The following is a 27784-nucleotide window of genomic DNA, read 5'->3' on the forward strand; positions in this document are numbered from 1 at the left end:
ATATTCGTGCCTTTGTTTGACTATCTGAAAGTAAAAATTCCACTTTAGGCCTCCTCAAGGCATTACAATAGTTTACATCAATCAGTATACCCTTTTGGTTGTAATTTATATAATATAATAAAAAAATTTACTTTTCAGCGGCGAGTATCAGCCTTGTGTTTGTATGAACAATCACAAGCGCCCTCAGAGCGACGTTTGTAGTCGTGAATAGTCAGCAATTTGCTGACGTGTGCACCCTGTACGGGTGGTAAATTCGATACTCTCCGCTAACAAACTTTGTTGGTCAATTAGAATTAAACGCATATGTATTCTCCATAATAATATTACTCATAAATGGCACTAGCCAATATTTTATTCAATAAAATTATAATGTGAAAACGAACTTAAAATCATGAAGTGCTAAGTTTTCAAAAAGGGGGTGCTGACGCGATAAGTGGAGTAGGTGAAGAATAATGACATAACTTTTGACGAACAACCTTGACAAAAGGGGATCGTATTGCGCGGCCCGCGACGATCCATTTGGCACACGAATGTGTGACGGGGAGGGATTGTGGCCGAAACATTGCCCGATCATGTTACGATCAAGCGACAGCTAAGCTTGTGGGGCAATGTAGACTGATGACCGACGGACTTTATGGACGCTTACTATTTTTCAGGCATCTTAATATTTATTCTCGTTATGTTGGAGAGAAGAAAGTCTTACCAAGAACCCACCCCATCCGGCGAGCTTATGCCGGCAAAATTGGTGCCTGAACATCGGAAGACTTTCCCTCGGCCCAAGTCCTTCTCGGGACTGGGGCACTAATATGCCCACGTAACAGAATTGGCGCCCAACGTAAGGATTTCATATTCTTTAAGGAATTAGGGTCAACTACCTAGATACATCTAGTATTTGGAGTGGCGAACCTAGGGATGGCATAGCTTCCATTTTTTAAATGCCAGAAATGACCTGACTATATCTAGAGCAAGGGAGTTAAGTAATTTAATAACAATGCTAGCTACAATTTTTATTATTTATTGTTAAATAATAGTTAAAGTCCACAACTTCTGCGACAGTCAGATTTGATCAGTCAGGAACTTGTCTCAGAATAGGGGGTGACTTTATACATGGTTTCCTTCTTAAAATCATAGATATCCTTTGTTTTATTATGGGTAAAGTTACTAAGAAAAATTCTTTAAAGTAAATAGGAGGTTTCCTTTTATAATACTATATGACTATGTGCCGACTGACATTTTTTTTTTTGAAATTAGCGTAAATACAATTTAGATGTGCTTTCTGGCCGACGCTACACGACGTACTAGGCGAAGCCCGGTCGTTTGATAGGCTCGAGTCCAGAAAGAGCAGGAGCGCAGACGTTACGGTAACGCATTTAGCCATTGCGGTGCGGATCTATTGTGCGATTGTCGATCCAGGACAGAAAAGGTGGGTGGGGGAACTGACAGGAAACGTAAAGCCGACGCTACACGACGTACTAGGCCAAGAGTTTGGTCGTTTGATAGGCTCGAGTCTTTACGGCATCCTTTGACTTATTTGGGCGGGGGACGTATTTTAGTTTCTCTGGCCGACGCACAGTGGCGCCTTGGGCCAAAAAACGTGCAATAAATCACTTTTTCGACTTTGTCCTAGAAAGTTGTGACCCATACCAATCGACAGGTAATTGATCCACTATTACAAATATGTAACCCTTTTTCAAATCAAAAAATTTTTGTAAAAGATATGAATTTTCAAAGTTGAACAATTTTTCACTTAAAAAAAACACACCGTTTTTAGGTAATTTTTCGCACTTCCGGGGGGTTTTTCTTAAAAACTAGGTATCGAATCGCTTTGCTTCTTTTTTCCACGGATTGGTGTGTTAGTTAAGAGTAAAAAAAGTAAAACATATTGCAGTTTGCCATGCGCATCTCTTAGTTATGAGTTATTTGCGAAACGTCCATTTTTTCCATATTTTTCAACTTTGATGGAAAATAAAAAAAAACTATTTAATACTATTTTTTTTATACTTCCGTAAAACGTTATTTGGACTTTCTTCTTGATATTACGAAAGTTGTAGCTGCGTCCGCCTGCGTCCGCGGTTTTAAGAGCCAAAAAAGGTAAAAAAGTCATGGTCCCAGAAATTGCATATGGCGCAACGTTGTGAAAGATTTGTCCAAAACATTGTGTTAAAGTCCTGAAAATTTGATATGATGTGCAACAGCTCGATATAAGAAACTTTAGCTCTACCACTTTTGGAAAAACCCGCTAGTTTAGCGGAAAAACAGCTATAAATAGCTAAAATACGGAAGGCCGTAAACCGTAAACTTCTAAACTACTGAAGCTACAGACTTGTGCTGTATCTCGTTTGAAAGGTATTTTAAAATGCTTTAAGCGCCTCCTGTATGTAATTTGTGTAAATGTAATATTTAAAAAGATATGCACAAAACAAATTTTTTGTAAACTTTTTTTTTAGCCTTTTTTAGTTTTCTCAAAAACGGTTTCAACGATTTCCTTTAAAACTTCAAACTGTATAGCCCTTGAGAGTCCTTAAATTTTGGTATACATCATGTTACTGTAAAAAATCACGTTTAAAAGTTATTCAGAAACGAAAATAGCCACTTTTGCCAGCTCAAAACAACTTACGCTGCCTAAGCATTGAATTTAGTATGTGCGAGTCCAAACTGTATTTTAAGGTCATGGAATCACAACCTTGTCACAGAGTTAGAATCTAGTAATTATAGTCCAGAAATGTTAGGTCTATTGGATTTACCAAGTTTACTAAATTGTGACCATTATTTCAAAAAACATGAAATATAAAAAAAAAGTTTTTAAAAAAACTTTTATTTATTTTATTTTTCTTTTTTTAGTTTTTAAAATTTAAAACATAAAAAAATATACTAAACAAAACGTAATTTTTAAAAAACAAAAAAAATTTTTTTAAAAATTCCAATTTTTTATTTATTTTTTTTTAATAAGTTTTAAAAATTACAACATGAAAAAAGAAACTAAAAAAAACAAAAACTTTTTAAAAAAAGTTTTTTTTTGTCGGAAAAAAATGGATTTGTTTTTAAATTCTGACTTTGCCGATTTGTAAGTACGCCTCTGCCACGCCCACTCCCTGTCTCAAGCAATAATTTGAAAGGTGGATCAATTATCTATCATTTGCCGTTTACAAAATTCAATTATCTTCACTGGTTCAAAAGTTATGATTTATTACCAAAAAAAAGTCAAAAGGCGCCACTGTGCGACGCTACACGACGTACTGAGCTAGATGGTCCGGTCGTTTGATAGGCTCGAGTCCAGAGAAATAGGAAAACTGCTGTGGATCCCGAGAATGATCGGTCAGATAGCAGCAGGTTGTGGAGCCCGAGAATGATCGGTCAAATAACCTGATTTCCGACGACTGGCGGGAGGGGAATTTCGGACAGACTTTTCTTCTAGGCACAGCTAGTTCCCATGGTGAACGTTAAAGCTGACTAGAAGGGGAGAAGAGCTGTTAGTTCAGTGGAACCCAGTTGTGTAGAAGCGGCTAATACCTCTAGTTAGGGATATTTGTTTTTTTTGTTTGTGGGGCTTAAATATCGGACGGATTCTTCACCAAAGAGATACTTAGTAATCGCAAAACAGCACCCCTCATTATCTTTGATTTTTATTCGCAATCCTTAGTCAGCAGTACTAGGCTGATAGCGCGTGTGAACGTTTGGTTAAACATAGACAAGTGTAAAGTGTGAAGACACAAGTGAACTCACAAGTGAAACAAGATAAACGAATCTTTGGCCCAAATGAAAGGGACAAAGAAGAAAGTGCTTTTCCAATCGACAACGGGAAGAATTACCCGTTCAACAACAAGAGGAGCAAATCTAGCACCCAGGAGTGCAAGTGCCGGCGCCACGCCGCGAAGAAACAGTTCTCTCGACAGAGACAACATAAGTATGGCCCGCGAGCGGGAAGAGCAAGAAGAAAGTAGATCCATTGAAGACAACATGGATCAATTAAACGATACCGAAGGAGCAGTAGGGGGAGAAAATTTGCCCCTGGGTCAGCCAAAGGGACGCTCAAGTATGCTCCCGCAATATGAGCTCAACCCGACGAGCAGTTTAGAAGCTGCCGAGAGAAGAGAGCAGATAATGCGATCCGTGATTAAACAGAACAATGAAACACAGGCCGCCATGCAAGCGCAGATAGAAGCATTAAAGGCGCAAGTAGTGGAACTGCGTTCCGCTCAATCCATGAGGGTGGAGCAGCCGGTATTACCACCACCGAATCAGTTTCCGGCACACCCATCTGACAGCTTTTTGTGTTTCCAAGAGACGCCGCCTCTCGAACCGATATCGCAGGCCACTCTCAACAGCCAGAGACATCGGCTTCGAGATCACCGGCGCCCCGATAACTCCCAACACCACCAATCCCGAAATTACAGCCCGGACACAAGTTACCCACGACACCCCGAATACGACCAGAGCCCCGGATACCAGGCATCAAAAGGCGTTCGGCTAGACAAATGGAATTTGAAGTTTGACGGAAACAGCCGCGGTATGACCGTTGAAAGTTTCTTGTTCCGCGTTGAACGGCTACAAGTGCTTTATCGCATAGAGCCGAGCCAAGTTTTCCGCGAATTCCATAGCCTACTGGTAGGAGCCGCCAGCAAATGGTATTGGCAATTGATGGAGGATCGAGCGGACGATTTAGACTTTGACTACTACTCGCTAACAACGGAAATGAAACGCGCTTTTTCTTCATCCGGGAGTGACCTCATGAAGATCAAAGAGTTGATGGAACGGCGACAAGGACAAAACGAATCTTTTAGCGACTATGTATCCGATATGCATAATTTGCATTTCCGATTGCAGAACAAGCTAGAAGAGGACAAATTCGTTGAGCTCATCAAGGATAATCTAAATGCCCAGATGGGAAGCTTGTTGCTGACATCCCCAATTAGGTCTCTAGCGGATCTGAAGAAGGAAGGACTTAGAGTGGACCGCTGGTTACGGAGTAACGGCAGGGCCGCGCGAAGCAGGCCGGTTAGTGAGCTCGAGGATTTCCAAACGCCGCAGGATTTTCCAGACGCGGTGACTGTGGAAGAATTTAACCGGAAGCGAAGAGACAACCGATCGGGACTAGGAAACGGACAGGGATGCCAAGGACCACTCCACGAATTGGTCTGCTATAAATGCGGCAGATCTGCGGATTTTTATAGAACGCATCCAAAAGAAGATCCCTGCCTTACTAGATTCCATGACGCCACTTGTAGAGTGTGTGAGAAGGTAGGAGACACCAGTCCCGCGGCTTTTCCGCGGAGTCCGTCAGGCCAGACCGGGACAGCCGGGCGGACCAAAGCAGTCACATTCCCGTAGAGACAACCACGCCCAGACAAATCTCTCCCCACAAGAGCCTAGAACAACGAGAGAGGGAGTATGATCTGGCAAGACAGCGTATCTTCCACGGCTCAGAAGATACGAACAACACCACCCGGGACATACGAAAGATGCACAAGCTATATGACACTAGAGCAGAATATCGCAAGCTTAAGCAAAAAGTAGTAGACACGGTAGTAAGCATACAAAACGATAACCGTTTCTTTGCCAAGACTAAAGTTGACGGAGAAGAAATACTAGCGTTACTGGATACAGGCGCTAGTGCAAATTGCATTGGCAGAGGAGCGGAAGCCTTCTTAAGGAACCGGACGCGGCCCATAAGAAAGCTTAGCGAAGAATGTGTGCGCACAGCTAGTGGCGGCGAAACTCGAGTAGTCGGAGCAATAACCCTACCCGTGGAATGGGAAGGAGAGACCAAGGATCTGGAATTTTTGATAGTACCAGGTCTGACACAACGTTTTTATTTCGGAATTAACTTCTGGGATACGTTTGGCCTAACATTCCTTGGTAAGGGGGGAACCGAGTTTGCAGCCATCGAAGCACCACCGGAATACGACTTAATGACTGGAGACTTGGATATGAACGACCCTCCTAAGCCCGAAACCGCTTACATGCCTCATCAGCTATCTCCAGAACAACACAGTAAGCTGAGGCGAGTAATTGAGACATACCCATCATGTTTGGATAAAGGTTTAGGAAAGACCAGCTTGGAGCAGCATGTAATAGAAGTAACCGACGAGGACCTGCCGATCAAGCAGCGGCATTATCCGATTTCCCCAGCCAAGCAAAAGCTGGTGTATGCCGAGCTAGATCGCATGCTTGGTCTAGGTGTGATCGAAGAGAGCAACAGCAGCTGGAGTTCACCAGTGACTCTAGTCCAGAAAGGCCAGAAAAATCGCCTTTGCCTCGACGCTCGCAAAGTCAATTCCCGGACTATCAAAGATGCATACCCATTGCCACACATCGAGGGTCTGTTAAGTCGTTTACAGGAAACATACTATATTTCCGCAATCGATTTAAAAGACGCTTTTTGGCAAATACCCTTGGAAACAAAAAGTAGAGAGAAGACCGCGTTTACAGTACCCGGCAGACCACTATATCAATTTACAGTCATGCCTTTCGGCCTGTGCAATGCAGCGCAAAGAATGTGCCGACTAATGGATAAAGTAATACCGGCGTCGCTTCGCGAGAATGTATTCGTGTACCTCGATGACCTACTGGTTTGTTCACCTACTTTTGAAGAACATCTGGATATGTTGAGCCAGGTCAGTGACTGCTTGCAGCGTGCAAAACTGACAATAAATGTCGACAAAAGTAAGTTTTCAAAAAGGGGGGTGCTGACGCGATAAGTGGAGTAGGTGAAGAATAATGACATAACTTTTGACGAACAACCTTGACAATAGGGGATCGTATTGCGCGGCCCGCGACGATCCATTTGGCACACGAACGTGTGAAGGGGAGGGATTGTGGCCGAAACATTGCCCGATCGTGTTACGATCAAGCGACAGCTAAGCTTGTGGGGCAATGTGGACTGATGACCGACGGACTTTATGGACGCTTACTATTTTTCAGGCATCTTAATATTTATTCTCGTTATGTTGGAGAGGAGAAAGTCTTACCAAGAACCCACCCCATCCGGCGAGCTTATGCCGGCAAAATTGGTGCCTGAACATCGGATGACTTTCCCTCGGCCCAAGTCCTTCTCGGGACTGGGGCACTAATATGCCCACGCAACAGGCTCCGCACGCTGTCTCAGTGTGACCGCGTGGAAAAAAACCATAATTGAAATGACTTGAATTTCTCGAAATCTGTGGGTTTGATTTCGCTGAAATTAAGAAAGAAATTACTTATAATGATGCCCCTTCTACTGATATACCGTGCAAGTTGGCACAACCTCTGTGAGAGCTGTATTAATTATTTAAAGTTTGCATAGATTGATGGTTTATGTCATGGCTCCGCACGCTGTCTCAGTGTGACCGCGTGGAAAAAAACCATAATTGAAATTACTTGAATTTCTCGAAATCTGTGGGTTTGATTTCGCTGAAATTAAGAAAGAAATTACTTATAATGATGCCCCTTCTACTGATATACCGTGCAAGTTGGCACAACCTCTGTGAGAGCTGTATTAATTATTTAAAGTTTGCATAGATTGATGGTTTATGTCATGGCTCCGCACGCTGTCTCAGTGTGACCGCGTGGAAAAAAAACATAATTGAAATGACTTGAATTTCTCGAAATCTGTGGGTTTGATTTCGCTGAAATTAAGAAAGAAATTACTTATAATGATGCCCCTTCTACTGATATACCGTGCAAGTTGGCACATCCTCTGTGAGGGCTGTATTAATTACTTAAAGTTTGCATAGAAAATGTATGGATATTAACATGGTTGATGTCATGGCTGTAAGGTGGTCTCGCTGGCGCAGTCAGCGGGAAGCAGCCAATTTCAAAATTTGACCATTTAACCCGCACACTGTAAATCAATTTTCTCGAAAACTGTGGGTTTAATTTTCATGAAATTTTCACAAAACGTTCTTAGGAGGATCCCCAATCTGCCCATTTACCGTGCATGTTGGCACAACCTCTATGAGTGGAGCCCCAGACAAATTAATTTTTGGCCCCCTTTTTTGTATGAGAAAAATCCGAGGTTGGTTCACTGTTAGGCGTTTTACTCAAAATCTGTGGGTTTGATTTTGATGAAACTTTCAGACAAGAAGCTTGAATTAACGCCTAATAACCTGGTTTAGCGTGCATATTGGCACAACCTCTGTGAGGGAAGCAGTTAACCAAATGGTGGATACCCAATTTTTTAAATGCATTTTTGAAAAACTTGCAGACCTCGGATTTGGACCCAACCTATATAGATCGATAGATATTTTAATTCAGCCCCCAAATAGCGAGAAAATTAAAAATTAAAAATGGCCCCAGTGTTCCACATTCCACCGTTCCACTTTCGTTGCTAACTGGTCGACGCTATTTTGACGTACATCACATTTAAGACAAATATTTTTCACTTTCCCGCGGTCACACTGAATATTATGTCATTAACAAATCGTGCAGTAATAGTAATTATATTGTAAAGATGATAGTGTCTCAAGGAGCTCGTAGGGTGGTACCTATTGTGAGGGCTAATATTAGGCCATTCTTATGGAATCGATCACATTTTACCTTTCATCCTACTTTTGAGGGAACTGGGAAAAAAATGAATATGTTCAACGCCATAAATAATGCAATGGATTTGGCGTTGGGAAATGACAAATCGGCATTGTTGTTTGGCGAAGATGTTGGATTTGGTGGAGTTTTTCGGTAAGTGAAACGAGCTAATAAATTCATTTACCTAATGTTTGCTTTTAACAGGTGCTCAGTTAATCTTCGAGATAAGTACGGAAGTCAACGAGTTTTCAATTCTCCATTATGTGAGCAGGGTATCGCAGGGTAATGTATAAATTAACAACAATTTCTATACAAAATAGTTTTCAAGGCCTACAACACCCCAGCCTATGCATACAAATCTGTTGTTGGGGAAAAGGGGGCACTAATAAGAGAAAAATTGGAAATTAAAACTTTTTTGAACTCTTTGGCCACCAATCTTTTGATCTAAAATGGAATAGAATTTTGTGATTTTTTTGAACCCTTTCCCATGATATAAATGCGGTTATAGCTCTTTGACGCGAAGGTCCACATTTTTGTAAGTTTATAATTATACCCGTTACTCGTAGAGTAAAAGGGTATATTGTATTCGTGCAAAAGTATGTAACAGCTAGAAGGAAGCGTTTCCGACCCCATAAAGTATATATATTCTTGATCAGGGTCACTAGCCGAGTCGATCTAGCCATGTCCGTCTGTATGAACGCATAGATCTCAGAAACTACAAAAGCTAGAAGGTTGAGATTTTCCACACATATTCTTTGGCTTCCTACGCAGCGCAAGTTTATTTTAGCCGAGCGTCACACCCCCTCTAACGCCCACAATCGCCCACTAACGATTTTAAAATCTGTCTGGCGCCCACACCTTTAAAGATTTCCGAGAAGTATAAATGCAATTTTGTTGTGCATATTTATACCTATCGAAATGTAGAAGACATTTTTTAAATCGGACCGTTCATTACAAAGTTATACGCAATCAAAAAAATGGTCTATATCCATCTCCCTCGCACTCCCTTTAGCCGAGTGACGGGTATTAGATAGTCGGGACACGAACCCGACTATAGCGTTCTCTCTTGTTTTACCATGAAATGATTGGATTGGAATTTTATTCACTTTCTATAAAAATTTGCAATATTTCCCGCTTAGACCAACGTTTGTTTTGGCGGATTGAATTTTATTTGGTTTATTTTCTTCAGTCAAAATTTCGCGAATTTTTAAGGTAAAAAAAAAACGCGAATTCATTAGGTCAAATGAATCGCGAATAGTGAAAACAGTCACATAACTGAAATATTGCTGCATTCTTAATTATGACCATGATATTTTCCCGTCATAATTTTATGAAAGAAAGGATCAAATACAATTCGTGAATTCTTCCGGCTTAACTTTGTATTGCGAAAAACTTAAAAGCAGGGACCGTAAATAATCATTATTTGAGATTTTTATTTTAAAAGGCCTACTGAGGTTTTTACAATATTTTTTCAACAATTTAACTGGTTTTTATGCACTTTATAGACATGAACAAATAACAGTTCATTTGCTTTCCAGATTTGTTGAAATGAATATACTTTGTAGACAAGAGTAAAAAGAACGTTATTTTTGACGTTTAAAACAAAATATCGCAGTAGTCTTTTTAAAATAAAAATCTCAAATAATGATTATTTACGGTCCCTGCTTAAAAGATCTTGCAACTTAATCGAAAGTTATCAGATCCATAAAAACCCATTTTTATCCTGCCTTCACAAAAAAGTTGTACAAAAAGGCCCATTTTTCACCTTAAATCAATTTTTAAAATAGTTTAATGTTAAAATAAATTTTTTTAAATGTACTAAAACGACATGGCCAAACGAACAAGAACCACTTTAAACCATATTTAAATTCCCAATACAATGGCCGCAAAAGCGAATTGAGTTTTATTTTGAGTTTTATAAAATAAAACTCACTCATGATCGTTATTAATGATTTTTATTTTTTTTACTCATCATGATCATGAGTTTTATAATAAAACTCAAAAAATAATTATTACCAATGATTTTTAAAAATAAAACTCAAAAAATAAAAATCATTGCAGATTTGCATAACTTGACCAATTTGGAACTCATTGGTGTTCTTGATTTTTTTGTAGCACTTTTCTAAGTGGATGATTTTTATAGTCAGGAAAATTTGAAATAACTGTTATATTCGGTCCCTGAAAATATTTGCTCCGCCTGATGTATTTAATGTACTGCTATCTGAAAGCTTTTCGCTTAATGATGATTTGGTCATAAAAGAATTTGTTCCTAATAAACCGAGAACAAATAACAGGCCTTCCACGGTACAAATAAACAGAAAAGTTAATTCTTGCCTTACCAAAATGTTAGAGGACTTAACATGAAGCTACCCAAGCTTTATGCGGACTCCTCGGCATTCACTGACGATATCATAGCTTTTACAGAAACTTGGCTGAAACCAGAGATAAACGACTCTGAAGTACTGTCAAATAATTTTAGTACCTACAGAACCGATCGGCTTTCCCGTAGGGGGGGCGGCGTGATAATTGCCGTTACCTTTACCCTAAATTCTGAGAGAATTCACTCTCATGTCCCTAGTGACATTGAATTTGTTTGTGTGAAAGTTACCCTGAAATCCTTGTCTAACTTTATTACACGTTCCTATATTCCACCTGGCTCTGACCTTATAATTAATGAGCAACATCTAGCTGCTATTAAATCTATTTTATCCTTTCTTTCCAATTGGGACCTTTTGATTGTTTTGGGTGACTTCAATCTCCCGGATATTTCTTGGTCCCCTCCCACTGACAGGCTTCCTGCAAAGCCGAACAGGCCCCCTTGGTTTACAATTGCGCTTCAAAGACTTAAAAATCTTAAAACAAACACTTATAAAAGGTATAAAAAATCGGTTAAGCCATCTGATTTTTCAAAATATGTGGTGGCTCGATCTGATTTTAATGTTCTTAACAGTCATTGCTATTCCATGTATTTAAATCGTTGTAAATTTGAATTTACAAATGATCCGAAGCAGTTTTATAACTTTGTCAACGCAAAGCGTAAGTCGGTTCGATCGGTTCGATTTAACTCAATGGAGGCATCGACGGACTCTGAAATTGCAGATTTATTTTCCGACTTTTCCAAACTACTTATAGCTCTTCTTTATGGTCAGAATCAAACTACCATAATCCCTTAAAAGGGGCAAATTGTATTTTTTCACCTATAATTACCGAAAGTTCTCTCTTAAGAGATTTAACAACAACAACGCCAACTTACTCTCCCGGTCCTGATGGACTTCCTGGGTGTGTGCTTAAGTATTGTGCATCAACCATTTGCAAACCTATTATTAAGCTCTTTCATTTGTCTATTTCATCATCAGTTTTCCAACTATCTGGAAGGACTCTTTTATTATTCCACTTCACAAAAAGGGTGCGAAAGCGGATGCCCAGAATTATAGAGGTATTTCTAAATTGTCGGCCATTCCAAAAGCCTTTGAACGTATTATCACATCCCATTTGCAACATTTATGTTCCTCGCTAATATCACCGTGTCAGCATGGTTTCGTTAAGCGAAGATCGACTACCACCAACCTACTTGAATTGTCATCTATTGTAATAAATGGATTTAACAATAAAATGCAGACTGACGTTGTATATACAGATTTCAGTAAAGCCTTTGACTCTGTTAACCACTCCCTTCTTTTATTCAAACTAGACTTGCTTGGGTTTCAAGTTATTTAAATGGGAGGACTCAGAGGATTATATTTAAGAACGCTGTTTCTAAAATGATCCGCGTGACATCTGGAGTGCCCCAGGGTAGTCCTCTAGGCCCTTTGCTGTTTACTTTGTTTATTAACGATCTTCCCTCTATCATAACAAATTCTAGAGTTCTAATGTACGCTGATGATATTAAGCTTTGTTTGACATACAATAATATAGAGTCCGGTTTCGGCTTACAATCAGACATTGATAATTTTTAAGTATGGTGTGAGTATAACCTCTTTAATTTGAAGTGCCTGAAATGTAACGTAATGACTTTTCATAGGGTTACTCCAACGTTTATAAGATATTTGCCTCAGAACTTGCCACTTGACCATATATATTCAGTAAATGATTTACGCGTTCTTCTGGACCCGAAGCTTAAATTTGACTGCCACATAATGCTGACTGTCAACAAAGCTATAAGTGTTTTTGGGTTTATAAAGCGATGGTCAAAAGAATTTGACGACCCTTATATAACCAAATTACTATTTACCTCCCTTGTCCGTCCTATATTGGAATATTGTTCTTCGGTTTGGAGCCCACAATACCAAGTGCACATTGACCGTATAGAGGCGATTCAAAAAAAATTTATTCTTTTTGCTCTTCGTAATTTGAACTGGGATCAAAACGTAAGGCTACCCTCCTACCAGAGTAGATTATTATTGCTTAATTTACCAACACTTGCAAATCGTAGAATAATGCTTGGTACTATTTTTATGCATAATCTAATAAGAGGTGATATTGATTCTATAGAACTTGTAAGCCTAACTTTTAATGTTCCCTTTAGACGAACACAAAATTATCATCCTCTTAATTTACCACGTTGTACATCAAATTTTAGTCTGAACGAGCCCTTTCGCATTCTTTGATCGGTTCTTCGCCGCGATTATTAAACCAATTTATATATTAAAACAAACGAAATGAGTTCATGCTGTGCCGCTTCCTGCTCTTATGGCAACAAAATAACTTCCCGTCAAACTTCGGTTTGCTGCTGGATTTGTGACAACTTGGCAAATCCTATCTGCGTGGAGCTAGGGCGGACAAGTGGCCCAATTGTGGACAAGCTTAGGTCACGAGTTGGCCTTAATTGGACTTGTCCAAACTGCAGGCATATTGAGGTTGATATGAAAACATTCATGCGTCAAACCCACCTGGAGTTCCAAGCCCTGTCGACTGGGTTCCTCGAGCTTCAAGATAAATTCCGCTCTGCTGAATCACACTTTAAGAACCTGAAAATGCTAAGTGTCGCCCAAACTTACTCTTTGCTACTTAATACCTTAAATGTTCCACAGTCTTCCGCCTCAATGCAACTGAGCCCTATTACAAGAGCACTTATGGACTTCAATCAAGCCTCCCCCACTCTTACCACTTCCTCCCTGCCGGATGGTGGTGCAGCTAATGAAGACCACATATCTTCAGATCACTCGACAACTGTACCAATAGTTGCCCCGGCGACGGCCCTGGTTTCTCTTCCTCTGCATTCACCTACTGTACTGCATCTTGGCTCTGTTGCCAACGAAGACCAGGCATCTACGTCGCAAGCCGCGGTCGTCTGCTATTTCCGATAATATGCCGCGATAGCCACACATTCGGCGCCTGTAAGAATCAACTGTGGATCAATCATATCTGGTGTCGCGCCAAGGATATCTGCGCCAATAGTTGGCGTTGCACCCAAAAGATTCATTTTCGTCTCCCGTCTGAGTCCTGGGGCTTCTGAGAACGACGTTAAGACCCACCTAAGTAGCAAACTGAATATTTCCGGCACCGAAATTACTGTCTCGAAGTTCAGTTTTAAGCAAAGACGCGAAATATCGTCGTTTAAGATTGGGATTTCTGACACTCTAATTGATAAAGTCCTTGATATAGCAATCTGGCCGGAGCATGCCATCGATCACGAGTATATTAACAAATCAAATTCTCGAGTTCGTGGGCCTCAAACCCCTTCAACCAGTGTTCCAAAAAACTAATTGAGTCATTCTCCCTACACTATCAGAATGTACGTAGTTTACTGGGTAAACTCAGTAAAGTACACGTCAATAGTGTCTCCTTTGGCGCCAATGTGATTGCCTTTACTGAAACGTGGCTTATTTCCTCTGTGTCTGACTGTGAAATATTTGCGGGCAACTATGTCATCTATGTGTGTTCTTATTGCCGTCAATTCCGATCTGGTTTCAGAATTAATTTCCGATAATTATCGACTCCGAAAGCACTTTAGAATTTGTTGCTGTTCGTATTAACGTGCATGACTATTTTGTTTACGTCTCATGCTCGTATATTCCACCTTGGTCCGATATTAATGTATATCTTCAGCACGTTGCTCCACCCTCTGCAATAACGACCATCTTATTGTTATGGGCAACTTTAACCTACCTTTCATATCATGGATGTCATCACCTGACTCAAATGTTCTTGTTCCCTCTTTACCTCACGAGTTGGTACACGGCCTAATCGACCTCTCATTGGGACAATTGAACTCTATTCAGAACTCCTCGAATAAAATCTTGGACCTTATTTTTGCGTATGAGTTCGCCAATGCCTACGTTTCAAGAATTGACCCGCTCGTTAGTTCTGAAGACAATTATCACCCTACACTTGAGGTCATTCTGGAAGCCTCGGCTCCTTTATTACCAGGTCCTGAAATCGAACCAGCATCTTTTCGCTGCTTTCGAAAGGCCAACTTTACTGATATGAATCTTTATTTATCCGAAGTAGATTGGTCTTTTATGGACTTAAACGAAGAACCTCTTAACATTGTTAAACAGTTCTACGGCATTCTCGGCACGGTTTTCGATTTGTATGTGCCTTCATTCCCCTCACCTGATGTTTCTTATAAGCCTCCTTGGTTCACTCGTAGTCTCTCTTACTTAAAAAACTGTAAGTCCAGACTTTTTAAGAAATTTAAAAGGACAGGGATGCAAGTAGACTATTCGAGATACCTTACTGCGCGATCTGAATTCATAACTCACAGTTCCCAATGCTACAAGAATTACCTTGATCGTTGCAGAACTGAGTTTCATGATAACCCCAAACACTTCTATGCATTTGTTAACTCCAAACGCAAGTCTCAACAATTTCCATGCTGCCTTCATCTGGATTCAGTCCACGTACTCATCCACAAGCTACGATAATACCTTAGCGTATCCCTTTTCACTTCCTCACTCTAATGGTATGTTTATGCCTATAACACAGGTCAACAAAATGGACTTTATTAAAAGGTGCAGGCCTATGGGCATTAAAATATGTTAATATAGACGTATATAAGCATATCTGCATTCTTCGTTTTCGCGTTTAACGGGTGGTATTTGTGCAATCGCGGTTTGAAAAAAATAGCAACATTTAATGTTTTGATTTAAGATAACTTCGACGGTCTTTGCCCAACTATATTAAAATCTATGCCAAAAAATGGCTTAGACGCCCATCTACATAATTGCATTTAAGGTTCCATTATTATTTGAGTCAGTCAAAGCCTATGAGCCATTGAAGTAATTTGTTCACCTCCATTCACAACCAACTTGATGCGGTAAACATTCTTAAAAAAATACAAGGAAAAATATGTGCCGTAAAATATTTGACAGGCATCTAAAGACGACTTTTCCCGAATTTTTGAGATTAAACCCACTATTTTACTTCAAAGGATGGAATTTATAGAATTTTTTCCGTAATAACGGGAAAAGTAACAAGTATTTTGAAATTCCATTTTACATAAATATCTGACACATTCGTAGAAATTTGCCTTTCAATTTGTTTAGCAGTAGGCGCCGAACATCGAAAATTTGTATTTTCAAGGGGTTAGTATGCCTGTTAAATATCTCCCCCCACAATTTTAAGGCTGCGCCACTGTTATCTTTAAAAAACCTACTGTGTGAAGTCACGACCAACTCTTTACGTAATAGTTACTTAAAAATACTTGTTACTTTTTACGTTCTTATGAAAAATATTCTATAAATTCCATCCTTTGACGTATAATGGTCATATTTATCTTAAAAATTCGGTGAAAGACGCCTCTAGATGCCTGTCAAATATTTTGGGGCACATATTTTTCTTTGTATTTTTTTAAGCCTGTTCACCGCATCAAGTTGGTTGGGAATAGAGGTGAACAAATTACTTCAATGGCTCATAGGCTTTGATTGACTCAAATTATGATGGAACCTTAAATGCAATTATGTAGAAGGGCATCTAAGCAATTTTTTGGCATAGGTTTTATTACAACTAAGCCCAGACCCTCGAGGATATCTTAAATCAAAACAATTAATGTTGCTATTTTTTTCAAACCGCGATTGCACAAATACCATCCGTTAAACGCGAAAACTAAGTATGCAGATATGCTTATACCCGTCTATATTAACACAATTTAATGCCCATAGGGCTGCACCAAAAACATTGTCGGCCTGTGTATTCAGCGTAGATGATGTTTTTCAAAATCTGCAAAGAATCAAGTCATCCTTCTCTTCTGGTCCCGATCTTGTACCAAGCTGCGTTTTAAAATATTGTGCTAGTGCATTGTGTGGGCCACTGTCAAAACTATTTCAGTTATCCCTGCAGCCCTCATTTTTTTCCAGAAGTTTGGAAGGAATCTTTTATAATTCCGCTTCATAAAAAGGAAAGTCCATGTGACTTCTGGCGTTCCTCAAGGGAGGATGATGACGTAAAACTTTGCATGCCCTTAACAAACGTTGATTCTCACGTACTCCTGCAAGCGGACTTATGCAATCTGCAATCATGGTGCCTCCAGAACCTGCTGTTCTTAAATAATTCTAAATGTAGCTTCATGTCTTATTATCGGAAGAGGCTTTTCCTCTTTAATTATTCCATCGGGATGAACGATCTTGAACGCATTAATTCCGTAACAGATCTTGGAGTTTTATTTAGCCACAACCTAAACTTTACCAATCACATCGGCATCATTGTGAGTAAAGCAAAAGGGGTTTACGTTTGCGTTTGTAAAGCGCTGGTCTAAAGAATTTGAGGATCCCTACACCACAAAGCACCTTTACATTTCTCTTGTGCGACCTATTCTTGAGTACTGCTCGTGCGTATGGTCACCTCAATATGCTAAATATCAGGACCTAATCGAATCGGTACAGAAACAGTTCCTTTTGATTGCTTTACGTGGGTTAAACTGGGAACCACAACGTCACCTGCCATCCTACGTCGATAGACTGCGTCTTCTGATCCTGCCCTCGCTAATGGATCGTCGGACCTGCCAGGGAGTGATGTTCCTCCACAAGTTGATCACTGAACTTATAAATTCTAGCTTCTTTCGGTTTTCGATCCCCGTAAGAGCATCCCGCTACTTTCGGCCTATTGCTCGAATCGAATTGCCAATCGAATTTTGAAGCGCACGATCCTTTTCGAGTTTTGTGTACTCAATATAATGAATTGTATTTTTTGTTGTTTGTTGAATGTTCCGTGGACTTTAATGTAAGAAATATTTTTAATTACCTATCCTTGCCTCTGCCCACTTGATGTGAGTCGGAGCATATCGTTAAAAAAAACTCCTTTACTCGGGCGGAGGTAGGAGTTAGGTTTATATTGGCAGATATTTGCTAATTTTTGGAAATAAATAAATAATATTTTAGCTCATCTGCTTCACTCCTAATTGCTTCTTTACATTGGGAACTCTGTGCATTGCTTGGAAGGACCAAGCCAATGAGTCAAATCCCCATGGACTACCATGTAAAACCGCTTGTAAGGATTCTCCTCTGCATCCTAGCCTCTCGCAGTTTATGCCTTCGCAACTACTCTAGAGCAAGAATTAGCATGGCATTTTGATTCGCTTTTAAAATTCTTCCTTACCTACAAATGTAAATAAACCAACCCAGCCGCTGCAAACCGCTTTTTTTTCTTTTATTATGTACAATATGCGCTTTAAACATATACATATTTTTTTTGTAATTTTGCAAGAAAAACATAAATAAAGTCAAAATAAATTCGATAATTATTGAATATTCGATATTAAGTGTATGCCTCCACCCTGGTCGTTTTCGGTAATTTTCCGAAAGAAATTAAATATTTTTTCGGTAACATTCGGTAGTCGAAGGATGTTAAGGGCTACTTTCTTATATTTAAGGATCATTTCTTTCATGTATTCAAAAGGGGATTTCGCGAGATTTTAATTTTTCTATTTTTAATATTAATACTTTCTTAAATTTTTTTTATCTAGAAAGGTGTTTGATATCAATTAATATTTTAATTTAATTTAATATTTTCAAAGGTAGGCCGATTTGATGGCGAGATTTCTGAAATTTAGAAATTAATTTTTATAATTTTAATCTGGTAATATCCGTATTATTTTAACGGTCACACTGGCTCAAAAACAAACTAGCCAAAAATTCAAATTTAAACCTTTTATTTTACAAGGAAAATCAAACGTAGGGGAGAAGGGGGCTCTAATGGGAGGTAAAGTTTGCTTAAACATAGCAGCTATTAATAAAGAGTCATCGGAAAGGCTGTTCTTTTGGCTAAGACTTTGAAGTTAATTGCAAAGCATTCGAGGAACGTTGCAAAATGTTAACGTACTTTTTAAACCAGTCTAGCCCCAGTGCTGGGTCTAATAACCAGGGTTCGTAAACATCACTCATTTTAAATATCCCTCAAAAACAAGCCGACTGTGATAAAAATAAATATATATCAATCACGATACAATCTTTGCTGATTTAAATACATATCGCTCACTTATCGAAAAATATTCATCATGAGTGAGGAAAATAAAATGATGAAAAACTGAGGGAAAAAAATATCCCTCAAGAGTGATGAAATGATCATTGACAATATACATAGTCAAAGACAAATAGCACAAATAGCACCGACAACTCAAAAGCGTGTTCAATTTACAATGGGCAGAAATAAAGTATTTGATCCACAGTCGGTGGTAGGTTTAGCAGAAGATACAAAAGATGTAACCTGCGTTTAAAAACATATAAATTGCTTATTAAAGTCTAGATAATAGGGGAGAGGTCTGTAGGTTGGGCCACCTTTTGTTTTTAATCTGCCATTTCGACATTCACTTATGAAACTTTACGCATTTGGTACTGATCGAAAGGTTAGTCTATTAGCTTAATAAAAAACAAAAATAAAATTTTATTTTTCCTTAGGGAAAACTGAAAAATTATTTTTTTGAAAAGTCCCAAAAAACGACATTTTGAAAAAGAGGTCTGTAAGTTGAGACACTTTTTAAAGTCAATAATACTCACACAAAAAGTACTCCAAACTATAAGGAACTATTTATTTATGTTAATTTGATCAATTTTAGTTCGTCCTAAATCATTTCCCATCCATTTTTTAAGAACTTAGACCAAATAACAATTAAAATCAAAAGGCTCTTTCAACATTCACTTTTCCCCTAATATCAAAGAAATGTACTATGCAGAAAGCGACCTCTGTTGGCCTAAGGCCTTTTTGTATGAAAAACGGGTGTCTCAACTTACACGCTCAAAGTGTCTCAACTTCCACAAAATGGGATGTTTCGGGAAAAAATTAATAACTTTTGTTCTGACTGTCACATTAAGCTGATTCTTTTTTTCATTTGTTAACAGTTAATATACTAATGTTTTAAATCTCTTACCAAGTTAATTTAAGGACGTTATTAATTTTAAATGAAATTTTGAAAAAAGTAGACAAAAACTTTTTTGGTGAAAAATGGTACACGACTCTCACAGCTTTAATCTGGCTAGAGCCTGGTTTATAATGTTTTCCCCAAAAGTTTTGTCACTAAAAAGGACTACAAAAAAAATAAAAACAATTTTTTTATTGGATGAGTTTTGAGAAAATTGAGTGTCTCAACTTACAGACCGTCTCAACTTACAGACCTCTCCCTACACAAAAAAACTTTTATAAAACTTGGTGTTAGTAGCCTTTTTTTATTTTTATTTTCCTTATTTTTTCCTTACAAAATGTAAAAAATTAGGAAATTTTTTTAAGGAAAAAGCAGTATAAAGCAGTTGAAATTTTTATCAGAAAAATATTCATCAGCCCTGCTTGGTTACTCCTCATTTTATTGTGATAAATATCACCGCCCTATGTTAATATTCTTATATTTAAACCAAACGACATATTGTGAGGGATATTTTACGAACCCTGGCAATAACAGTACGAAACTTACTTTCTCTGTTAACGGTTACCCTGTAGAGATAATTTTCATAAAATTTTATTAAACTCTTTGGACACTAATTCCGCGTTGTCAAATTTTTGTTTTGCCGCCCCTAACTGCTATTTAGGCCATTTTGCTTAGTTTGGCTGCAATCTGGCTCATCAAACTCTCGCTTACAAATTCGACCATAAGCGCAACTAATACTACGACTATGACCAATAGTTCGACCAACCTGCAGAGGTCATAAGAAATAAATTAAAGACCGTGTGTTATCATATAGTACCCTTAACCATTTTCACCCCAAACGGAATTTTTGAAGTTTGGCTAAATACCTCGAAGATTGAAGACCAAAAAATATTTAGTAAGAGAAACGCTTTGGGCATGAAATTTGCTTCAGAAAATATATTTTTCAAAAAATCTCGCAAGCGACCAATGTCTAATTAAGTGTCCCGAACAGAATGAGGTGATTTTCAGGAGTTTGACATTGACAGAAATTGGTTCGTAATTTCTTAAACGCTTTAAGGTCAAATTTGTAAATCAGCCATCTGATGTCTTAAGGAACCTCCAGTAAACACGGCGCCCAATTTAAACGAGCCGTTTGGCCGCTAGGGCCACATACTATTGTGCGCCTTGTACTATTGCACTATGGGTAATTTGACCACTTTTTGTGGCATTAATTAATAACTTAAAAACGACCCAATAATTAGCAATTCGGTTTTTTTAATTTAACTATATTAAATTTAAAGAAACTTTTGTTTAAAAAAATAGGCGTGATTCCGCCTTTTTTTTTGGAAAAAAAAATTTTTTCTCTTAAACGTGAAAAAAAAATTTTTTTTTTAAATTTATTTTAATAAGAGCAACGTATTCAATTTTTAAAAAAATATCAAAGTTTTCCATTTTTGTATTTTTGAATTGCAAGTTTATTTTTATAATTATTACCATTATAATTTCTAACAAAAATACTATAAACCTTTATAACAAAGTTATTGCAATGAAACAATGATGAAAATTAATTTTGAAATAATTAATATTTAATAACAAAGATAGTTGCATACCGGTTTCGCAAAGATTGTACCGTAACTGACATTCACGATACAAAAATATGTGAAATATTCATGTTTGGATGGAGGTCTTAAAACATTTATTTCAGAGAAAGTGCGCAAAAGTGCACTTTTATACTTACTGAGTTTAAAGAGTATTAAGTACTCGACAAGATAAAAAAGGTTCCAGATCTCGAAAGAGCTGGACTCATTTTGTAGCTCCATTTAAAAATAAAAATTCAATACCAATTTTAATGTTTTTTGAGGTTAGATTATACCCAAGATTTTAGGAACACCACAGTCAATAAATACATCGGAACGCTAACAAAAAAAAGTTACATGATTTTGTGATTGAACTGCATTTCAAAAACGGCGCTGCGTTGCTTCATTATACTCTTTTTGATCATTCAAACTTTTAATCAAAATAAGCGGTTTACCAGCGCTGCCATCTCGTTGAAGCACTAGCAGGCTTTCACAGGTGATAACTTAACAGTGATGCGCACTGTTAAACTTTTCTGTTAATAACATTTGACATTCATGTTATCCTAATACATTGTGATTGACAAATCCAATTTCTAAGGACTTTTTAAGAGTGGGTTTTGGCCAAAAAAGTGGTCAAATTACCCATAGTGTATTGGAGCCCCATTCTTTCTTATACGTGTAAACGTAAATGGTGTTTTCCCGCTGCGGGTACATTTAAGATATTGAAAATGCTAGAAAGCTTTATAAAATGAATTATTTCTTGAGCGGTATTTTAGTATGAAGACTAGGCCTTAGAGGAAAAAGTAATATTCATTAATGTTGAGATCAATGTTATTAGCGATATGAGCTGTTTAATATGAGTTGTCCAGCCTTGCTGATGAGATGGGGTAGATTGGTATCAAAAAATCAGCTAACTTTGCGATTTTTTCTATAAAAACTGGTTAGATGGATTAATTTCAAACTATTTGCATATTATAGTCATTAAAAAAACATCGAATTTTTTTTGCCAATACTATCGGCTAATATATTGGTAGCAAAGTGATTGCAGGAACTCTTTTAAAAAAAGGGTTTTGCGGTGTTCATTGTATATCAGTCAAAAATGATCGGAGAAAAAATGTATTTTTGACTTTAAAAGAGTGCCCCAACTAGAGTTTTTGAGATATTCTATGTAAGTTAGGTTCAGACTGTTTCTACATTATTTCTTAACAAAATAAATTTGGTATCACAAAAATCGGATCTACACAGCGACCTGTAGACGATCCGCAGCTGGCCTACTTTTTTTTAAAAAGGCCTGACAAAAAAATTCCCACGGCCGCCATTTTAAAAGATACAACAAAAATTAAAATTGGTTTAAATTATATAAGAACTATGTAATCAACATGCCAAGTTGCAAACTTCCAGCACAAATCCTTAATGTTAAAAAAAATCATGAAAAAATTGACAAATTTGCAGTTCTAATTTTTGAGTAGCATAGGCTAATTTTATCAATTTTTTTAAATTCAAAAATTAATCTGGGTAAAATCGAGATAGCAATATTAAAAACTCTAAGAAGTTTAAATAGAGTTCTACAAGCGATATGGTAAGAAAAAAAATTTTTTAAATTGGACAATCTACAAAAATTATGAGAAAAAATAAAACGACCGCTAGTTGATCCCAATAGCATTGACGACTGCATATCTCCATCTCCCTCGCACTCCCTTTAGCTGAGTAACGGGTATTTGATAGTCGAAGTACTCGACTATAGCGTTCTCTCTTGTTTCCTCAAGTAGTTTGCATAGGACATAATACTGTTGTTTTTGCTGAAATTAAGGAAAAAATTTCTGATAAAATCTTTTCTTAGCTTATAGGCTAAATTTTTAAAATTTAAATTAGGTAACATCTTTGAGTAGTTTTTAATCATAATTTTCGCAGGCGAAGCTGCGGGCTGCAGACCATGCTAGCTTTTAAAATAAAAACAAGAGAGAACGCTATAGTCGGGTTGTTGTCCCGACTATCTAATACCCGTCACTCAGCTAAAGGGAGTGCGAACGCTGTGTCGGGTTGGTGTCCCGACTAATAATCATAACTCAGCTAAAGGGAGTGCGAGGGAGATAGATATATAACTTTTGATTGCGTATAACTTTTTAATGAATGGTCCGATTTGAAAAAAGTCTTCTACATTTCGATAGGTATAAATATACACAACAAAATTGCATTTATACTTTTCGGAAATCTTTAAAGATGTGGGCGCAGGACCCATTTTAAAATCGTTAGTGGGCGATTGTGGGCGTTAGAGGGGGCGTGGCGCTCGGCTAAAATAAACTTGCGCTGCGTAGGAAGCCAAAGAATATGTGGGGGAAATCTCAACCTTCTCGCTTTTGTAGTTTCTGAGATCTCAGCGTTCATACAGACGGACAGACGGACAGACAGACAGACGGACAGACGGACAGACGGACATGGCTAGATCGACTCGGCTAGTGACCCTGATCAAGAATATATATACTTTATGGGGTCGGAAACGCTTCCTTCTAGCTGTTACATACTTTTGCACGAATCTAGTATACCCTTTTACTCTACGAGTAACGGGTATAATTAAAAATAATGGTTTATAACGTTTTCCTATTTTCCGAACCAAAATGGCTCATTTCACGTGCAACGTGACAGGCCAATTTAGGTCAAATCTCAGCATCATTCGAAATTTTTTTTTCGATAGAGGTAATGCCTAGTACTCACTTCAATCGAAAAGCCTACGAAATGAAAATTCCATACAAATTTTTGATCACGAAATTTTCCGACTGTCAGTTTTGTATAGAAATTTTCGTTTCTTTGCCTTTTTGATTGAAGTGATTGAAGCAAAAACAACAAGAAAAATATGAAAAAAATTGATTTTTGACTTTGAAAGAGTGCCACAACCAGAGTTTTTGAGATATTCTATGTAAGTTAAGTTCAGACAGTTTCTACATTATTTCTTAACAAAATAAATTTGGTTTCATAAAAATCGGATCTACACACCGACATGTAGACGATCAGCATCTGGCCTACTTTTTTTTAAAAGGCCTGCCAAAAAAATTCCCACGGCTGCCATTTTAAAAGATTAAAAAAAATTAAAATTGGTTTAAATTATGTAAGAATGTTGATTACATAACATGCCAAGTTGCGAAATTCTAGCACAAACCCTTATTAGATCACTATGGACGGCAGTCCATGTAGTGACGAAGCGCACCAGGAGAGTGTGCGAAGGCGACTACTATATATACACGAAGAAATGAAAATCTACTGTGATGGTCCGATCATAATGAATGATACATCGAAAGGTATTGCGAAAACTAACAGGATTGCATACCAAGACTCTAAGAAAATCAATTGGCTTGGAAGAGAAAGCAGTGAAAGTGAAAAAGTGCAAATTTCGAAATTTGGAGCTGTTGGGGCCGGTGGGGATTAATGCCCCCTCGCAATGTTTTAGTTGTATTGTCAAAATCCGACGCTCCGTTCAAAAGTTATAGCCAAAATAAGATTCTCTTCGTCTTCCCAAAATTAAAATTTAATTCTGTTTGTCAGTTTGTCAGTTTGTCCAAAACATGTTTTTTAACTTTTGAAAATTTGATATGACGTTCATCACATCGATATAAAAAACTTTTGTTCTACCACTTTTGGAAAAACTCGCTAGTTTAGCGGGAAAACAGCTATAAATAGCTAAATTTCGGAAAGCCGTAACTTCTATACTACTTAAGCTACAGACTTGTGCTGCATCTCGTTTGAAAGGTATTTTTAAATGCTATAAAAATATGAACAAAAGACAATTTTTTAAAACTTTTTTTTTAGCTTTTTTTTTATTTTTCTCAAAAACGGCTCTAAGGATTTTCTTTAAAACTGTATAGCCCTTGAGATTTCTTAAATTTTGTTATATAACACATTACTGTAACAAGTCACGTTTAAAAGTTATTTTTATACCAAAATAGCCACTTTGGCCAGCTCGAACATTTAACGCTCCCTGAGTATTGAATTTTGTGGGAGGGTATCCGAACTGTATTTTAGGGTCATGGAATCAGTAAATTTGCACTTAAGAGTTTCATATAGGAATCTTTTGTTCTACGACTTTTGGAAAAAGCCGCTACTTTAGCGGGAAAAAGCTAAAAATAGCTAAATTTCGTTAGTTTGTAAGTTCTACACTACTAAAGGTACCGATATGTGCTATACCTCGTTTAAAAGGTATTTTGAAATACTTAAACGCCTTTTTAACTTAATTTGTTTAAATACAATGGCTTACAAATTATGATTGACCAATTTAAATTTAAATGTATATATGAGAAAATATTAGAAAGTCTATTTAATGACGAGTGTAATAATTTTTCGTCACAAATGTTGATATCAGAACTTTTGTACGTTGAAGGTGCGATCGTCACTAGTTTTTTACCTCGTTAAGAGGTGTTTTTATTTGATATATCTCCTTAAGATATTAATATAAAAGAAAACAATTCATTTTATTTTAAAAAAAGTTGATTTATTTTTTTGCAAGACCCTAACTTGATAGTTTAATTATGTAGGTCGATATGTCTTAGAACAAGCTGTGAACTAAACATGATTAACACAAGTAATAATGTTGGATTTTAAATTTATTTTATAGATTTGCGATTGGTGTGGCTAATACTGGAGCTACCGCAATAGCTGAAATTCAATTTGCAGACTACATATTTCCGAGCTTTGACCAGATAGTAAATGAAGCGGCCAAATATCGATACCGAAGTGGTGGGCTTTTCGACTGTGGATCATTAACTTTTAGAGTTCCTTGTGGTGCTGTCGGGCATGGAGCACTCTATCATTCTCAAAGTCCAGAAGCATATTTCGCTCACACCCCGGGTCTTCGTGTTGTAGTAATTTTAAAGAATGAAAAAGATATGGGAAATCGAATTAATATATATTTTCTCCAAACAAGGTTCCTCGGGGTCCGATTAAGGCGAAGGGCCTTCTCCTTGCATGTATTCGTGATCCAAACCCTTGCATCGTTTTTGAGCCTAAAACATTGTATCGAGCAGCTGTTGAGGAAGTGCCAACGGAATACTACACCTCGGAACTCGGCAAAGCTGATATACTGCGGGAAGGAAAAGATGTCACACTTGTCGGTTGGGGTACACAAGTCCATGTTCTGTTAGAAGTAAGTCCTTAAGTGCAGACTTATGTATTTGGGTATTGTTTCTAATCGTATATTTGGTTAAATAGGTTGCTGAACAGGCAAAAATGCAATTAAATATTGATTGTGAAGTTATAGACTTGGTATCTATTTTACCCTGGGACACTAACGCAATATGTACTGTAAGTAACTAAAATTAAAATTCATTAAAATGTATAATGTTGTTTTTATTACAAATAATTTAGTCTGCTAAGAAAACCGGACGAGTTATAATTGCGCACGAAGCTCCATTAACACAGGGATTTGGCTCAGAAGTAGCATCGTACATTCAAGAAAAGTGTTTCTTACACCTTGAAGCACCCGTGAAGCGAGTGACAGGATGGGATACGCCGTTTCCTCATGTCTTTGAGCCATTTTATTTGCCTGACAAACACCGATGCTTAACAGCTATAAAAGAAATTGTAAACTTTTAAAAAGGGATGAAAGGACCTTTAAACAACAAAGTGCATTTATTTTCAAACTATCTTATATTTATTTAATAAATTCAATCCTCGGCTTAACAGGGTTAAGGTCAGGAAATGTCAAAACATGTTTTTGCTTCTTTGCGGTTTAATATATATTTTTATCATTCTTGTAGATACTCCAGATAATACTGCAGATAATATTGTAATAATTGGTGGGGCGGGGGTGTTTTTTTTTTTTTTTTCTTTTTTCGCGCGGAGTCCCACGGGCACACCTCCCGCCCAACCGACCGAGGGGCGCTGCCGTGTATGGTACGGCACGATTCGCGAGATGATAGACGCGATGTAGAAAATAAAAATATAGTCCGAGGAAAAAAAAGTAGGATCTAATTCTGTGCTAGGAAATTTAATATTAATCGTTTTAGGAGAGGCAGAGAGTCAGAATTTGATATAATAGGATAAAGTCTATTATAGTCAGAACATAGTACTCTGAAAGGTTCATGCATGTCATAGTTAGATCTACAGTGGTTTAAAATTAAGGGAATGTAATTTCTAGTTAATCTACTTGGAACAAAAAAGTTAAGTCGTTCAACCAAGTCGGGGCTATCAATTTCACCTCGAATAAGGTTATAAATGAAGACAGTTCCAAGCATCGTTCTACGGTTGGTTAGGAAGGGGAAGTTAATTAGGAGTAATCTACTAGAATAAGAAGGTAAAATGCGGTTTGCATCCCAGTTTAGGCGCCTTAAGGCAAAAAGTAATAAGTTCTTTTGTACGGATTCGATACGGTCAATATGAATTCCGTATTGGGGACTCCAGACGGGTGATCCATACTTAAGTATCGGCCGGACGAGCGAGATGAATAAGG

At 37.7% G+C, this 27784-nt stretch overlaps 1 protein-coding gene across 1 annotated transcript; it reads left to right on the forward strand.

Annotated features, from left to right (window-relative positions):
- Positions 1 to 8358: 8358 nt before the first annotated feature.
- BckdhB (Branched chain keto acid dehydrogenase E1 subunit beta) lies at positions 8359 to 27042 on the forward strand. Its single transcript, XM_070213036.1, has 6 exons — positions 8359 to 8652; positions 8704 to 8781; positions 25952 to 26198; positions 26261 to 26479; positions 26545 to 26637; positions 26701 to 27042. Exons 1-6 carry the CDS (start codon positions 8429 to 8431, stop codon positions 26926 to 26928), a joined length of 1089 nt encoding a protein of 362 aa, XP_070069137.1. The 5' UTR covers positions 8359 to 8428; the 3' UTR covers positions 26929 to 27042.
- Positions 27043 to 27784: the final 742 nt, after the last annotated feature.

The sequence above is a fragment of the Drosophila takahashii genome, chromosome 2R, assembly GCF_030179915.1.
Source record: "Drosophila takahashii strain IR98-3 E-12201 chromosome 2R, DtakHiC1v2, whole genome shotgun sequence".
Classification (NCBI taxonomy): domain Eukaryota; kingdom Metazoa; phylum Arthropoda; class Insecta; order Diptera; family Drosophilidae; genus Drosophila; species Drosophila takahashii.